General features: G+C 38.4%; 1 protein-coding gene across 6 annotated transcripts in view; it reads left to right on the top strand.

Annotated features, from left to right (window-relative positions):
* Cul1 (cullin 1) overlaps window positions 1-16,575 on the top strand; it is a 74,733-nt gene that overhangs the window by 8,528 nt on the left and 49,630 nt on the right. For all 6 annotated transcript variants that reach the window (NM_001108627.3, XM_087658036.1, XM_087658035.1 and 3 more), the window contains one exon: window positions 15,080-15,380. In NM_001108627.3, the coding sequence (NP_001102097.1) occupies window positions 15,241-15,380 (140 nt within the window). In that variant the 5' untranslated portion in view covers window positions 15,080-15,240. The remainder of the gene's footprint in view (window positions 1-15,079; window positions 15,381-16,575) is intronic.

Genomic DNA, 16,575 nt, shown 5'->3' on the forward strand with positions numbered 1-16,575 from the left:
TTTAAAATATAGACATCAGTGTTCTTTAGTTTGGATTTTTGATACTGGGGATTGAATCTAGGGCCAGATTTCAGTTATTGCAGATGAGATTAGTGTGTCTCTTCTGCCCCTCAATAGTATTTGCAATCCTAGCTTGAGGTGGGAGGATTGGATCATTGGAGCCCAGGAGTGTGAGGAGTGGATCCAGTTAAAACTAGAAACTGGTAACTAGATACCCTATATTACCCTTATATTTCGACAGATAAAAGTTGTTATGTAAGTTATCAAGATGGTTTTGTAATTGAAAAGAAAGCCATGAATCCTGATTAGGAACAGGCACAGTCCAAGAAATATCTCCAGCTTGAACAGAACGTTAGAGGCTTATTTGTTTGAAAACCATTTTCTAAGGGGAAGTTGGTATCACAGAATGTGAGAGACCCTGTCTGTGAAACAAAACCCAAAGCAGGTTAATGGCACCTGAGGGGCACTTAAGGTTGGCCTCTAGCTTGCACATACACATGGACATGATGGGTTTTTGTAAATGTAATATGACTACATGCCCAGAACGGGGTGACAACAGAAGGTATATCAAACTTACTACGAACTCTTGGTTCTTCCAAGAGTACTATCCAAGGTGCTCACCAGAATGGGACAAGATTGGTGTGCTTGACCTCTCATTTCTTTAGTAAATTGTCTTCAAACCAAACAATGTAGAACGCCTAAAAGGTGGTTCTGGTGTGAAGATCTATCACCTCAGCTACACAGCAGGCCAAGGCAAGAAGATGACAGGTTAGCCTCGGCAACTTAGTGACCTGCCTCAAAGAGAAAAATATGAAATGTGCTAAGGATGCAGCTGCGTGGTACAGTGCCTGCCTAGTATTTCATGGTGACTCCTGCCACAAAAAAGAAAGAGAAAAATAAAAACCAAATAAAAGAAGTGCTTATTTTCTTCAGCTAATTTGTAGTGGAGTAGGAAGACTGCTTGAATGATGGCCTAAGTAAGGAGAATGGCTGATGAGTTTTCAACCCAGGGTTAGATGAGAATAGTAAGAGGGTAAATTTTTGTTGTTTCGTCTTTAATTGAAAACCTTGAAGAGGTGATGAATAACTGGATGTTTTCCTCATGATGTGCCACTTTAAAAATCTTATTGAGCAGACAGTTTCTCAGGCCTCCTGTCCACTGACCACAAGATAGTGGTCACTGTGCACATGAGACCATTGGAAATTGACTGAGTAGGACTTGTGGGAACTATGAGTTGAAGTAGAATTCCTTGCTGAAGTCATTACATGCTTGTACATCTTAGCCGAAGCAGTTGTTATGGACAAACTTAAGTGACAGAAGGAGAGAGACAAGGGACCATTACAATACAACTCTGCTAGGAACATTTTAGTGCGAATTTGGGGCGGTACTGGCTGGGTATCATCATACCAAAATATTGTGGAATTTAAAGGCAGCATTTATTTACTTTATTTTGACTGGAAAACCAGTATTGTCCCCTACAGTGAAAGCTCAGCAGTGAAGAGATCTGCTAGTGAGTTTTGGAGTTAGGATTTCAAGTTCTATAAACACGTTTGTCTTTGAAATACTCCTGTAGTGTTTCTATAGTACTGGAGGCATCTGCATCTGAAATGTTTAAAATCAGAAACTTTGAGGACCAGCTCAGTGCTCTGGGTATACCTATGACCGTCTAGAGTAGCTTGGAATGGGAAGTCCTTTTCACCAGCTAGAATCCTGAACTCACTAAAAAGGAGAAAGTTAGCTAAGCATAGACTTCATCTGCCTTTGTTTCCTAACTGTGGCTTCAGTATGAAGAGCTGCTTCATACCTGGCTACCATGCCTTCCTCTTCAAGATGGACTGTTCCTTTAAAAGATTCAGAGTAAAGCCTTCCTCGTTTGGGTTGCTTTTGTCAGGATATTTTATAACAGCAATTAAAAGAAATAGCAAATACAGTACATTTTCATAATAAATATTTTTATAATAGGTATTAATGTAAGCCCTACTTAATAAAACATTGATTATCCAAATAGCAATAATTATTAAGAAAACCTAATTTTGAATTAAAATAAGCATAACATTTAGTATTAGTATCTTTTGTTTACTAATGTTTTCTGTTCTGTGGAATACAAGTATGTTTCACAAGTACAATAAAGAAACTAACAGTGAACATCTAGTTTCCTTTTTAAGGAAGGTTTTACCAACACTATGTGAATATGTTCAATCTAAGATTGCCCTTGTGTTTAATGGATTATAAGCATTTTCTAGTAAATGCATACGAATTAGAAGTTTGGGGGTTTTAAGGGAAAATCGTCTACTACTCTTAAGTTTTAGAAGGAAGAAGGCAATCGTGTGGGGAAAGTTCCTACTATGTCCAAGCTGTATTTTTACCTGCAGTGTCTTATCTAATCTTTACATCAATTCTGAGAATTTGATATTTGATTTCTCTCCCTCAATCTTTCTTAAGGTGAAACTTGTTTATATTTCTGACATATAGCCTGATAAATTTTTCTTTTTTTTTTTTGTGGTAGTAGGGTTGGGACCTAGGGCCTCAATGTATGCCAGACCGGAGCCCCTATTCTATCTCTGACATGTTATACTTCAGACCTCCCAAAAATGGCTAAATAATAAAATCAAGCTATAAATAACGTTAATATCCACATATTTATCCTTTTGTAAGAATTTTCAGGATTTCCTTTTAGCACTTCTCTTTTATCTTTTTCAGCATGTATCCAGTATGTTAATAACTACAGTCACTATGCTACTATGTAGCTCTAGAGCTTATTCATGTGCTAGAACTGAAACTGAATCCCTTGAACAATCCCTACATGCCCAGCCCCAGTCCTTTCCACACCCTGTGTTTAATTTTTAAGGATTCCTTTAAAATGAATGAATGCAATAAGAACTGTTCAATATGGAAGGACCTAACTATTGACTTCTAGGGGAATCTTCTAGTCACACTTAGGTTTTGCCATATTTATCTCATCAGCAATTGGTATGTTTGTTCAATGCCATCTGGTGGTGAGCGGAGTTGTGGGGGGGGGGGTCACAGTGTTGAGGTTGCCAAAAGGACTTATTTAAGGGAGTAGAAAGCAGAAAAAGAAACATGCTGCAGCAGAATATGCTGTTTTGTATCAGGCTATGAATTCATGGTCACATAAATTCAGCAAGGAGACATTCAGAAAGGATTATTTTTGAATAAAGTATGTGGTTTATTTTTGGTAATTAAAGCATGATAGTTATTATAGCTACCCATTTATTTGTAGGTTATATTTGCATTCTAGTTCAGAACTTAAATCTCACATCTCATTCTAATGCTCTAGTAAAATATGGGAGTAAGATCTCACATCTGAGATGTTCTGGGGAATCCTACTGTGATAGTGGTCTCAGGAGAGACAGCGTCTGTTTCTGTTAGCAATAGGAATCCACCATCCTCTTTTCAGAATTGTTATGAGTGGGCTGGTTTCCATTTTCACTGGGCTGCCAGCTGGTTTCCTTACCACTCTAGTAGAGCCCTCTGCCTGCCCCATGAGTACTGGGGATTGAACCCAGGGCCTATGAACACAGCACTCTACCACTGGCTGTTATTCATCTGGAGTAACATTCTTTACGATTACTTCTCCAGACACTTAACTATAGTCAGTGACTTTTTCCAAACAGATCTTTTGTTGATAGGTGTTCAACTTTTTTGCTGTTACACTCATCACATTGTATCCGGCACTACATAGGGGATCTTATGTCCCTATTGTAAGTGCCAGTCCTCACCTCTATTCTTTTCTTATATTTTGAAAATAATTGTCCAGGCTAATGCCTGTAATTGTTTTGCTTATTTCTTGAGGTGTGGTTCCCTTTGGGCTACAGTTTTATGTTTTACTCTTTTTTATACATATTTATTTTGATGTTTATCATGACACTTATGGAGGTTATGGAGGTCAGCGAACAACTTTTATGAATTGATTCTTTCCTTTTACTATAAGAGCACAGGGTAGTCAAATTCAGGTAAACTCAGGTCATCAGGGTCAGGACAAGGACTTTTACCCACTGAGCCATTTCACTGGCCCAGTTTTATATTTTTTAAAAACTGTTTTTTTATTTTGTTTTTCTTCTCAAAGTTAATATATGTAAAATTAAGACTCTTTATCTCCATCTTTGAGCCATGCCTCTTTACGTAACTTATTGCTCATACGAGGTTGTTTCAGGCTTCTTTTGAGGTTTTGCAGCATTCGAATTTTCAAATCAAGTATTCCGTTTAGTACTGCAGGAAATTTCACAGAAACCCACTAACAGGTGTCTAAATGATTATTTAGCCTGTCTAGAATTGTTATGAAATAGCATACTTTTGAACCCTGTGTTTGTTTACAATGTGTTGTTGTTAGGTGATTGTCTAAACAGGGCACAATTGGTTGAGATCATACTGGCAGCTATGGTCTGAACCTATAGCTCTTAATTTTTTTAATTTTTAAAATTTTAATTGTGTGTTTTGCCTGTATGTATGTGCATGCATCACAATTGTGTATGGTACCTGAGGAGGTCAGAAAAGATGTTAGCTTCCCTGGGACTGGAGTTTCAGGTGGTTGTCAGTCATCATATGGGTGCTGGGAATGGAAACTGTCCTCTGAAAGAACAGTCAGTGCTCTTCTGAGCCATCTCTCCAGCCCAATTTTTGTTTTGTTTTGTTTTGTTTTTTTGACCATGAGAAGTGTTCAAGTATTACATACCTGTCTTCTGCCAGAGACTTAACATTTTCTACTCACTTAAAAGGTAATGAGTGGATTCTCAATATTGGTGGGTATAAATGATACTGGCAATAGCTGTAACTAGCCAAGAAAACCACAACAGTTTCTTTTTTCCTTTCTGCATACCCCTCCTCCCCCAACCCCCCTCTTTCAAGACAGGATTTCTCTGTGTAGCCCTAACTGTCCTTAAACTCACAGAAATCAGTCTGCCTCTGCCTCCTGAGTGCTGGAATTAAAGGTGTGCACCATTACTGCTTGGTCTTCGCTGCCATTTCTTATTGAAGAGCAACACTGCAAAATGCTGTGGTCTGTGGCCAGCATTCATAATCAGGGAACTGTCACATTTCAGACAAGTTAATGAAAATCAAGATGTCGTTTTCTTCTTCATTCACAATGCCCATGAATTTATCTATATGTGAGTGTAAAAGGGTGCATGTGAGTTCTTATGGAAGTCAGAGGGTAACTTTCAGGAGTCAGCTCTCTCCTTCCCTCACTCAGGCCATCAGGCTTCAGTACTTTACTACTGAGCTCCTTCACCAGCCTCATGCCTCAGAGTTCTATCGATGGACCCCATTGAAGTTTCTCTCCCTTGCCCTAGTTTGCTAGCTTCCTCCCCTGAAGCTGGCTTTTACTTATTTATTTTTAGTTTTTAGTTTATCTTCCTAGAAACAAAAAATACTTGTGTCTGTATGTTGGTATTTATTCTTCTCTATTCATAGGTCTCCTGCTTTGATCAGCTAATGCTGGCTGAGAAATGCTTGTGTGGTCAGTACCCAGAGACCCCTCATTCCTTTGCATAATTGCACAGGACACCAAGGCGTGAACAGGTCTTTTTGTTCCCTGTTGATGGATTTTTTTTCTTTTTTTGGACAAATTGTTAGTCTTTTGCAGTGACTAAACTTGAATTACAACTTCTTGTGATTTTGGCCTGTTTATTTGGATGGGGAGATTTCCTAGAAGTGGGTTTCTGGGCCAAAGGTAAAATGTTTCTATTTTAAGAAAAAAAAAGCCAACTTTTGTATCATTGAACATTTCTACTAGTTAGAACTAAGTTGAATTTTTAAAAGACTTTTATTGATTTCAAACCATGTGTATATAGGGGAGAGGAATGTGTGCATATTTGCATACAGGTGCCCTCCAAATCCAGAAGAGACATTGTCAGATCTGGAGTTGAAGTTACAATAGTTGTAAGCTGTCTGATGTTTGTGCTAGGAACTTTGGGCCTCTGCAAGAGTCTCAAACACTGTTTATAGCTGAGCCCTCTCTTTAGCCCCTTGAATATTAATGTGTTATTGTTTGCTCTGGAATTGAAAGAGAAATTATTAGAGGTTTGAAAGTACAAACCTGAGCTAGCCGTTGTCATCTTTCATTCTTTATCTATTTGTGCCACTTTTACCTAGTCTGTTTACCATAATTCTTACTCTACATCTGGCCTTTGTTTTCCGTTACTGATGTGAGTATTGAGCCAGATCTTGTTCAAGTACCTATTAGTTTTACTGCCTGTGTCCTCTCGCAGGTAAATTTCACAAATTTGTCAGACTAACATTTATAAACTCAAGTTAGAAGACTAAAGGCCTTGTTTACACTTAGAACAAATGTATCCCTCCCTGCATCTCACAGCTTTCTGCACATTCTTCCCCTAAACTTGTGTGATTCTCCCCTTTGTTCATTGTTCTCCTGTTTATACTTCTGCTATTGAGATACTAACCACCCTTGCTAAAAGATGGAAAACATTCAGTTTGAAAGCCTTCTTCTTGATCTTCATGCCCAGTCAAGACTTCTTTCCCTTCTGAACTTGTGTTGCCATTATTACTGTCTTTAGTAGGGTGATGAATTATATATATATCACATGACCTATGCATTTGGGTAAATGTTGGAAATTGTATTTTTACATTTTACATATTATTGCAGGGCAAGGTTTTAAGTTGGAGGGCTCAGTAATCTGACTTTTAGTGATAGGTTAAAGCATGTATACATGTAGAACTCAAGGCAGCTAATAGAGATGTTCTCATTTCTGTAAATGAACAAAACAACTCATAAAAATTTAAAGCTAGAGAGTTTAAGTTTAGTCTCCCTCCCATCCCCAAGGATTTATTTTTATTCTAGTGTGTAACAATTAAAATTAATATGAATGCTTGTGGTAAATTAATACAGTGGTTGTTTTTCTTTATCCTAGCTAGTTCCCCAGTAATGACACAGAGAGACCAAGATTTACTTAATCAAGCTATATCACACAAAACCTAGGCAGTCATTGATTTATTTTAATCCTCTAGGCAAATCCCTGAGATACTTGCATTTTATTACTGGTCTGGCCCTCTGGGCTTCAGATGTATTTTCCCATGAGCTCTCCTCTCTCTTACTCTTCTCTGTCTCCCTTTCCCCTGACTGGCTGAAATCCTGCCCTATTCTCTCTATTGCCTAGTTATTTGCTTTTCCAGCTTCTGTTGATAAGGCAGCGAATAAATGAATATTGTTTATACAAACTTGAGCCGGGAGATTCTTGACTTAAGCATTACAATGCCATGTTCAAATTGCAACAAGATTTGAGGGCAGAGAAATCAGCATTTGGGTAACACAAGGATAAACTTTACAGAGTGCACAATAATAATATGCCTGCACTAGCATATAAGTGTTTTGCCTGTATGTGTGTCTAGTGCTGAAGAATTCTAGAAAGGGCACTGGATCCCTTGGAATTAGAGTTAAGAGTGGTTGTGAGAGCTATTTGGGTCCTGAGAACCAAACCCAGGTCCTGTGAATGAGCAGCCTGTGCTCCTAACTGCTGGGCCATCTCTTCAGTCTTCTTTTTCCTCATAATAACTTTGTCTAGGTCTTGTATACCTTAAAGCACACCTGTTTAAATTTAAAATTAGATTATCTCTAGGGAAGTTAGGGAAGTTGTGCAGCCAAGGCTATATCTAATTTAGATGTTTCCACAACCTAAAAGATTTCTGGGCCTATTTGCAGTCATTCCCACCCCAGACCTAGGCACACACTAATCTGTTTTTTCTGTCTATCGATGCTTTTATGTAAAATTGGTAGCATGGGTGTAAAACAGCATTCTACCCTTGAGCCACTGTTTCAGTCCTGATTTAGTTTTTATGTGCTTCAAATCATAGTTGTTTGAATAGAAGTTCCTTTCACTTGTGTTTAAAACAGATAATTTAAATTTTAAGCCAGTTTTTTGAGCCTTGAATTTCAGTACTGAAACATAAAATAGTAAATGCTGTCCTCAGTGGATGTACAAAAAAATGCTGATTTTCTTTTTATTTATTTATTTATTTATTTATTTATTTATTTATTTATTTATTTTTGCACCAAAATGCTGATTTTCAAATACACAGGTCTTATTTACAACATACCAACTTCTGTTCTGGTGTGCTTAAATGGATTTACAAAAATGGTGAAAATTAAAAATAATTAATGAAGATTCAAATAAAAGTTTTGAATAGATTTGGAAGTATGAGTAAAAGTCAAGACTGTGTAATGACCTGCTCACTTGGCAACAGTGTAGACTTGTCTGTACCTGCCATGAACCTTTTCAACTGTCTTTTTTGCATGGTTCTTTTGGGAGCACCTAATGCTACTTGTAGTATTGAATTATGAGTAACTCTTGGAAACAGGCTCCTTGAGGAAGTGAATAAGAGGCCCACCTTCATAACGACGCAACATGTGGCAGAGGATAGAATATAGATTCCAGAATTTTAAGTTTTAGGTTGAAATCTTCACCATTCAGAAATACTGAGTTTGGGCAAATTATTTAATGTCTCTGAATGTGAGTTTTTTTTTTTTTTTTTTTTTTTTAAATAAGATGTAGATAGTGTCATGCAGCTCTGGAGGCTCTTGAGTTTTAGGCAGCAAAGTAAGGTCCTGCTCTAAAACAAAACAAAAAGTGCTGTTTGGGGCAGTCCAGTGTAATAACCTGTAGTGAATTTTAGTCTCTTTCCTTCTGTGGTCGATAAATGGACACAAGATAGTTCTATATGGTGGAGTGGTCTGAGAATGGTTGGGGGAAGTGGTACATCAAAAGCAGGTTGTAGGAGACTGGGATTAAATCATTTAACAAAGTGTATATTTCAATACTGTAGAGATTTTCTAGGGCAGCAGTTTAGAAAATTGATTAGAAGAACAAGATTAGTGCCAATGAGAGCAATGAAGACCTCAATTGATGGTCCAGGTGGAGGTAATGCCCAGTCTCTAGTAGTCATGGGTGTGAAGAAACTGAATGCATTTAAGAGATAACTGCAAGCTAAAATTAGTAAAACTGTCTTTATGTTGCAACAAGAACAATAGGAATCAAAACCACTTCTTTGCCAGGGTGGGAAATACAAAAGTATTATTTATTTGAAGGAGGGGAAGATGAGTCAGGAGGTTAGACTTGGCCTGTAAAAGATACCCTTTTCAGAGGGCCTGGGGTGGAGAGAGTGTGGTGTATAAGTGCCTAAAGGAGAAAGTATTGCTCTCCCAGTTTTGAGTTGACCAACAGAACCTTTCTTTATAAGCTGGGAAGTCAGGTAGAAAGAAGGAAGAAAAGACTGCTTAGGAGGTTTCAGATGAGATTTTGCAGTGAACTTTCTTTTCATTTTTGTGTCCTGAGATTGGGAGACTAAGTATAATGGAGACTGACTAATTGGCAGAGGAACTTCAAGGCAGGCCAGCATTCGGGTTCTGTGGCTGAGGTATTGCTGACTTCTTTGAGCCAAGTATACAGAGAATTGTCAATAAAAAATAGAGTGCACATGTTTAGAAATTTTGTAGTTTTTGTCAGAAAATGAATGAAGGTAGAGGCCGAGGGAAAATGTGGCTTTTGAAGAGATTAGAGAATTAAAAATCAGGTAAGTACTTAACATGGCACAATAGGAAAAAAAGCTGTGAAGGCATAAGAATTAGTCAGACACCATTCATCAGAGGCTCAAGGGCATGGAAGACTGAATTCAATTAACTTTCCCTTGAGAGGAATACTTTTAGGGGTACCCTGCTCCATAGGGACACCTTCAAATTTCCCCAGAGTTTATCTTACTATGCTTACCTATCTAGTATTCAAAGGCCAGTGTGATTTTTATCCTAAAGACCCCAATCTGACTTTGACTGCGTGTTGCAGACTTTTCTTGTGTAGAAAAAAATGCCAGAGTATGAGAACTTTGAGAACACAACCCAGGGTTGGGGATTTAGCTCAGTGGTATAGTGGGTTCGGTCCCCAGCTCCGAAAGAAAGAAAAAAAAAAAAGAGAGAGAACACACCCAGACTTCAAAGGAAATTTTGGAAGGCTGAGCAACCAGTGACAGAATGAGAAGCCTGCACGTAGCGCCTGCAGTACATAAAACTCGAAGGTCAAGTGTAACCCTGTTGGAGATGCCAGAAACGTGGCTCATTGCCAAGGAGAGCTGAGGCCACAGATTAAACAAGACTAACACAGAGGCCAGGTGGACTGCAATAAGATCATCATCCAGACGTGGATGCTGGAGCCCTTTGACACAGCTCTAGATACTGTGCATCTAATCTGAGAATTGCTTTCCCTTCTAGATAAGTCTATCTTTTTTTTGGGGGGGGGGTCGCCATTTTCTACCCTTTAGAAGTGTTCAGTCTGTGCCATTGTATCCTAGAACTATATAACTTGTTTTTGGTTTATAGGGGCTCACAGTTGAGTTTGCCTTGAGGGTCAAAGGAAACTTTGAGCTTGGATTTTGAACAGTGTAGGAATCTTGGAGTACTGAATGCGTTTTGCATTATGAGATAGGTATGAGCCATCTGAGTGCCAGGGAAGCTATGTTTGGGTGTCAGGTTGAGGAGAAGTAGACTTGTGATGGCTAGTCTTGCTTGTCAGCTTAATGGAATTGAGAAGAACCTGAGACATTAGTAAAGCACCCCTCTGAGTGTGTCTTTGAGGGCCTTTCTAGGAAGGATTAACCAAAGAGAGAAAACTACTGAAGGTGATTGGCACTTAATCCTGGCAACTGCCAGTATGCCCAATAGACCTCTGAAACTGACTAGCATTTCTGTTCTTTTAAATTATGTCAGGTATTTTGACATAGCATTTCATATTAGGTAGCAACTAATAGGTAACGAAATAGGTAGCTACACATAGCTTATTTGTGAATTCTGCTAGTAGATATGTGGGCTGTCCTCCCTATTCTTATAAATAGCCAAAGTTTGGTGTACACATGAGGAATTTCTCTAGGTCTGAATAACTTTACAGTTCATTTCTTAAGTATGTGCCACATTGCAAGTAAAAGCTAGGGTGTTGTGTATACTTTTGACCAAGAATAGAAAATGAATAATCATTTTGTCGAGCAATGCCCAGGGTCATTTAAATTTTTATCATATTAAAGTGTTACTGTACTAAGGCTGCAGAGATGGCTCAATGGGTAAATCACTTGTCACACAGTTATAGGACCAGAATTTATATTCTTCTTCCCAAGTAAACGCCTGGTAGGCAGGGTGGGCCTCCTGTAATTCTAGCATTCAGAAGAAAGACGTTCTGAGAACAAGCTAGCTGGCTAGACTAGCAGAATTGGCAAACTTTGGGTTTAAGTGAGAGACCGTGCCTGTCTGAATGTGTATGGTAGAGAGCAGTCAAGGAAGACATCCCACATCCTCTGGTCGTCATCCACATATGTGTGCACACCATTCCCATGAATCAATGATAAGGGACCAAACTAAAAAAGCTAAATTTAGTCTTATTTAAATGTAAAAGCAAATTTTAGATGTGCTTTAATTAACTTTAGGCTTTACTTTCAAAAAGCATTGTACCATTTTGTCTTGCTAGGTTTTTTGGTTTGTTTGTTTGTTTGTTTGTATTTCAGCAGCAATCAACCTAACCAAAACAGTTACAGTCTTTTTCCTGACAACCCCTAATTCTTGTGCTCCTGTTACAACTCTGATTTGAATCATCTCCCTTAAACACTTCTCAGCTTTGGCTTCAGTAGCAGCATCTGCTAAATGTTTTTAGTCTCAGTTTATAGAAGTGAAGTCAGGTATGACACATTCTGAAGGGCTTGAGGAAGAATTGAGATGAGCACACAGTTGTTTACTCTTAAGGTTTATGGATTCTGCCTTTGAGTAGAGATATGCTTAAGAAGTCTTAAGAATTTATATTCTTTGGTGCTTGGCTTTCAGGGGAATGATGCCTGAAGAAACACATTTAGGTTTCTAACCTTTAAGTTAATATGGTTGGTGGCCTGAGACAGCCAGGTCTTGCAGAGTGGAGACTATCCTCCTTGAGTATAACAGTCTCCTCTCTTAGGTATGTTTATTTTGAATGCTGTGTTCCATTCTTTCGTTCTCAAGACAAAAACGAAGACTGGAAGTTGTTGTAATTCACATAGGCTTCAGGAGCTGATAGCCAATGTATGAAGGTACAATTGGTTCTGCCTTCTGTGTCTGTGTCTGGTGATGTTTTGTGCCTTAGTCGTTATCAGGAATATGTGACCTATGCATCTTCCATTGGAATTGGAAGGGGCCTGTATGGCTGGGATTCTTGAAGAACACTGACATGATAAGGGGTCTTTATCTGGGGTCCAGATAAGAGAGCCTTAACTGTCATTACTGCCCTCACTGGCAACCTAATCTACAGGCTGTTGGGAGCACACTCCCAAATTATGTAGCAGATCTGCAGATGATATGTTCTCAAAATCTTGTGGAGCTTTTCCACTCAGCTTGGTAATCCTGTAATGCCAATAGCACTTGAAAATATCCCAATTTCCTAAGTACGTCTTGTTAAGATTTTGTTGAAATTAACTAAGTTTTGGAGAGCTCTCAAGCCTTCTGGATGTGTAATAAGAAAAGAAAAAACTTTTACTTCTTAAACTATCTGAACTGTGACTTTGGAAATCTACTGACATTTTCAGGATTTTAATGACTTAGATGTTAGATTATAGGGGATGTGTAGTGTTAAAATCAACAGTGATAATAAGTCAGCCATTTGTGGGTACCAATATTCTGCTTTACTGCTCTAGTTTTGCAGTCAGTTCATCTCACCAGCATTGGGTGGTGTAAAGGCAGATTAAGCACACATACTTGTATTTTTACACATAAAACCTAGGCTGGCAGACTCCAAAGCCACAGACTATATTGCTGTTGGAGTGGTCTGATGAAGTGTCCTAACTTGCTGAGGTGTCCTATGGGGAGAGACTGCTCACAGGTGAGTTAATAAAGGTCAGCTTCAGCTATAGGCTGTCATGCTCTCCTGGTCTTCCCTGCAAGTTTGAAGGCCCTATGAAGCAAGACAGAGGACACTGCTTGGTTTGCCTTGGGTTTTATGACCTGAATTACAAATTACCTCAGCTCAATTGGCTTTCTGCTCTTTATTTCACAAATGCCTATAAGTTAAGATTATTTATCTACACTGGGGACTATGCCAGCATGTGATCTGCCCTTGAGATGTTTCTGTAGTGTGCTTATGTTTACCAGTTCCTTTCAGTCTTAGATTTGTGTTCCCTGATATATTAATTAACAGCATACTGGGGTGAGACTCTCTGGGAGGTATTGCAAATGTAAGATAAAGTTGTTCTTTATACTTGCCCTCTTATATAGATACTGGCAGGAATCTTTGAGGACCTCAGATTGGTTGATTGTGAGTTTAGATACTCAGTACGGATAACTAGAGAGAAGGGATCAGGCGGTTAGAAATTAAGGCACAGGATACGGGGGGAGGGGACAGTACAGAACACTGCATAGAGTATGTATCAAGCATATTGTTTATGCTGGGATGGAAAATATTTTGTATGTATGTACCAGGCAAGTGTGTAAATGTTAAGAGGACAGCTTGCAGGACAGTATGGTCCTGGGGATTGACCATTTATTTGGAATCAAGTTAACAGTTTCAAGTCTGCTTTAAGAAGGGATAAGGGCTATGTGCAGATGGATAGATGTATGAGAGTCCAGTTTATAAAAATGATGATGGCCACTGGAAGAGGAACCAGTAGAGATTCAATTCAGTGTGAAGTGTCCTTGGCAGTATCAGTAGCACTCTATCAGAATCCCCCCAAGAGTCCTAAGAGGTGGGTACAGTGATGTTCCCAATTCTGAGCTGGGCTCCAGTGCTAGAGAATATTTTCCTCCACTTGCTGAATTGTTACTTTCTTTATATTTGAAGGAATCTTGCATTGTATTGGTTATATTTCACATTTGAACACAAATTTCAATATATGAAATGAAATACATTTAGGATAGGAATGATGGTGTAGTTTCATAAAATATTTAGTCCTATAGCTCACATTATAAATGTTAGAGATGATTGAATGCTCAGAAGTCAAAAGTTAAATTATATGCACAACCTACAGGGACCTTAAGTGGGCCTTGTGTCATGTGGAGTTTTGTAATGTTGATGAAAGATACGGTATGTTGAATGACTTGAGGTATCTCAGGCTTCAATTTGTAGATTAGCAACCTGGGCTGACATCTCTCATCCCACTAAAAAATTCAGTATTTTTGATTTGCACTTAGAAACACTTATGTAAAACCTCTACATTTTAATGTGATGTATCTAAACAATTCTATAGACTGTGCACATTGTGAAATACCAACTAAATACAGAATGGGATTCCATAGGGTCCTTGATTAGTGATTCCAACATCAGAAGCATTACAAACTGTGTTTTGAAGTAGCACCACACACTTAGAAATAATAATCATATTATCAAATTTTTTCCATATTAACAATACCATAGCGATTTGGTAAGCATTTACTGACAAGTATCCTATCTATATTTTATATATTTTATTATCTTTACATTTTACAGCAGCTATGTCAGGAAAATAATTTGCCCCCATTTAGCAGGCTAGGAAGTTCAAGCTTTGTAAGGTGTGAACTGAGCTCCAAAGCTTGAAATCCAGGGTACTTTGTAAATTTAGATAATTCTTCCCAAATTCTCTCGTAAAAAGTAAGCCCTGTGTCCTTTTATCTTTACACTTACCAGTGTTAGCTTTTCTTCCAAGTGCTAAGTGAAGAATTCCTAAAACTTACTGGCAACTAGTGAGATTGCATTGCTTTTTCTACTTTTTAGCTAAACTCTTCTCATTTTTCTGGGAATATCCTAAGCCATGTTCTCTGCTGTGTCTTTTGAGTTTGTCTATTATGTAGGCCCAGTGCTATGTTTCAACCTTTGATGACTTTAGAAAGTAAAGAATGACAACGGTCTCTCATTTTTCTCAACGTTTTTCAAGAGCAGTAATAATTGAATAATTGGTTTTTGGATGAAATGTCTAAGCATACTTTACATAGATACCATATAGTGAGTTTACTTCTCTGTGTAGAAAGTGAGATGTCTGAAATACCTATAGATACCCACAGATTGTTTCTGTCAGAGTGTGTTGTCCTTTTGCTGATCCCAGAAAGTAAAATTGATCAGTTCTCTTTTATTTCCCCTTCAGGTTTGCCTGCAATGAGACTTTAATCTCTACACTTAAAGAACATTCTTTCTGAGCTGCTGTGAATAAATTTGGAATGATATTGTCTATTTTCAACTAATGGAGAACTAGCTGCATCTTGAACAAGGATTGCTGTATTGGACAACTTCAGAACATTGATCAAAATGTCATCAAACAGGAGTCAGAATCCTCATGGACTGAAGCAGATCGGTCTTGACCAGATCTGGGATGACCTCAGAGCTGGAATTCAGCAAGTGTACACCAGACAAAGCATGGCAAAGTCCAGATACATGGAGCTCTACACGTATCCTCTTGCTTGAGCTATGGTTGGTGTGTCTAGAGTTGCATTATTTAGTTGAATTATTAGGATTGTTATGTCATATTTCCTTCTTTGTTTACCTATAATAAAATTGTAAGTTTGTTTTTACATCTCTTTTTCAGCAGAGGTGTTTTGGCTAGATAGATATTTAAGGTGGTGCTGGTTAGTAACCCCAGATGTTGTGTGTGTGTGTGTGTGTGTGTGTGTGTGTGTGTGTGTGTGTGTGTGTGTACGCACGCGCTCGCACACGTGTGTGTAGCACTCATGGAGGACAATAAGAAAGAGTCACTTCTCTCCTGCCATCACAGTGTGGGCCTCAGGGTTGAACTTAGGTCTTTAGGCTTGGCAGTAAGCACTACTACCTGCTAAGTCTCTTGCCAACTTTATAGCTACCCCCAACTTCTTATATCAGAAGGATCTATGTAGATTCAGCCAACTATAGATTGCAAATATTTGAACAAAAGTCTTTCTGTTAAGCGTATACACCTTTATTGTCATTCTCTGAGCTTATAACAGCTGTTGTGTAATGTTTGCATTGTATTAGGCATTTTAGGTAACCTAGAGATGGTTTGAAGTATAATGTGAATATGCAGGTAAATTATATGCAAATCCATTGTCATATTTTCTCATGTAATAATTTAGATTTCCCTTGGGAGGTCCTGTAATGAGTACTCCATTGTTTAGTTACTTTGCATTGTTCTATTGCTACAATGAGACACCATGACCAAGGCAACTCAGAAAAGAAGACATTTAGTTGGGAGCTTTTTTAGAGTTTCAAAGGGGGGCATCTAGCAGGCAGGCAGTTATGGTACTGGAGCAGCATCTGAGAGCTCACATTTTATCCACATATTGGAGGCAGAGGGGTTAATGGGGAGAACATTGTATGAGCTTTTGTAACCTCAAAACCCATTATTCCCAGGGACTAAACCATACCTTCTAATTGGAAACAGTCCTACCAACTGTGGAACAAATATGAGCCTATAATATCTATTCTCATTCAAACTACCACACCTGTAAACACTGAGAAGTAACTATATAAAATTCAGGTCCTTGGCATTAATACCTGTATTTCTGAGTGTTCAGTGGCGAAATAGTAAAATATATTGTAGAAAGTTCTGTGGGCAGTATTGTCCTAAGTGGGTTTAAATGCTCATCGTGGCTGCCTTCATGTTCTAGGAGG

This window comes from Rattus norvegicus, chromosome 4 (assembly GCF_021556685.1).
Source record: "Rattus norvegicus strain SHRSP/BbbUtx chromosome 4, alternate assembly SHRSP_T2T, whole genome shotgun sequence".
Classification (NCBI taxonomy): Eukaryota; Metazoa; Chordata; class Mammalia; order Rodentia; family Muridae; genus Rattus; species Rattus norvegicus.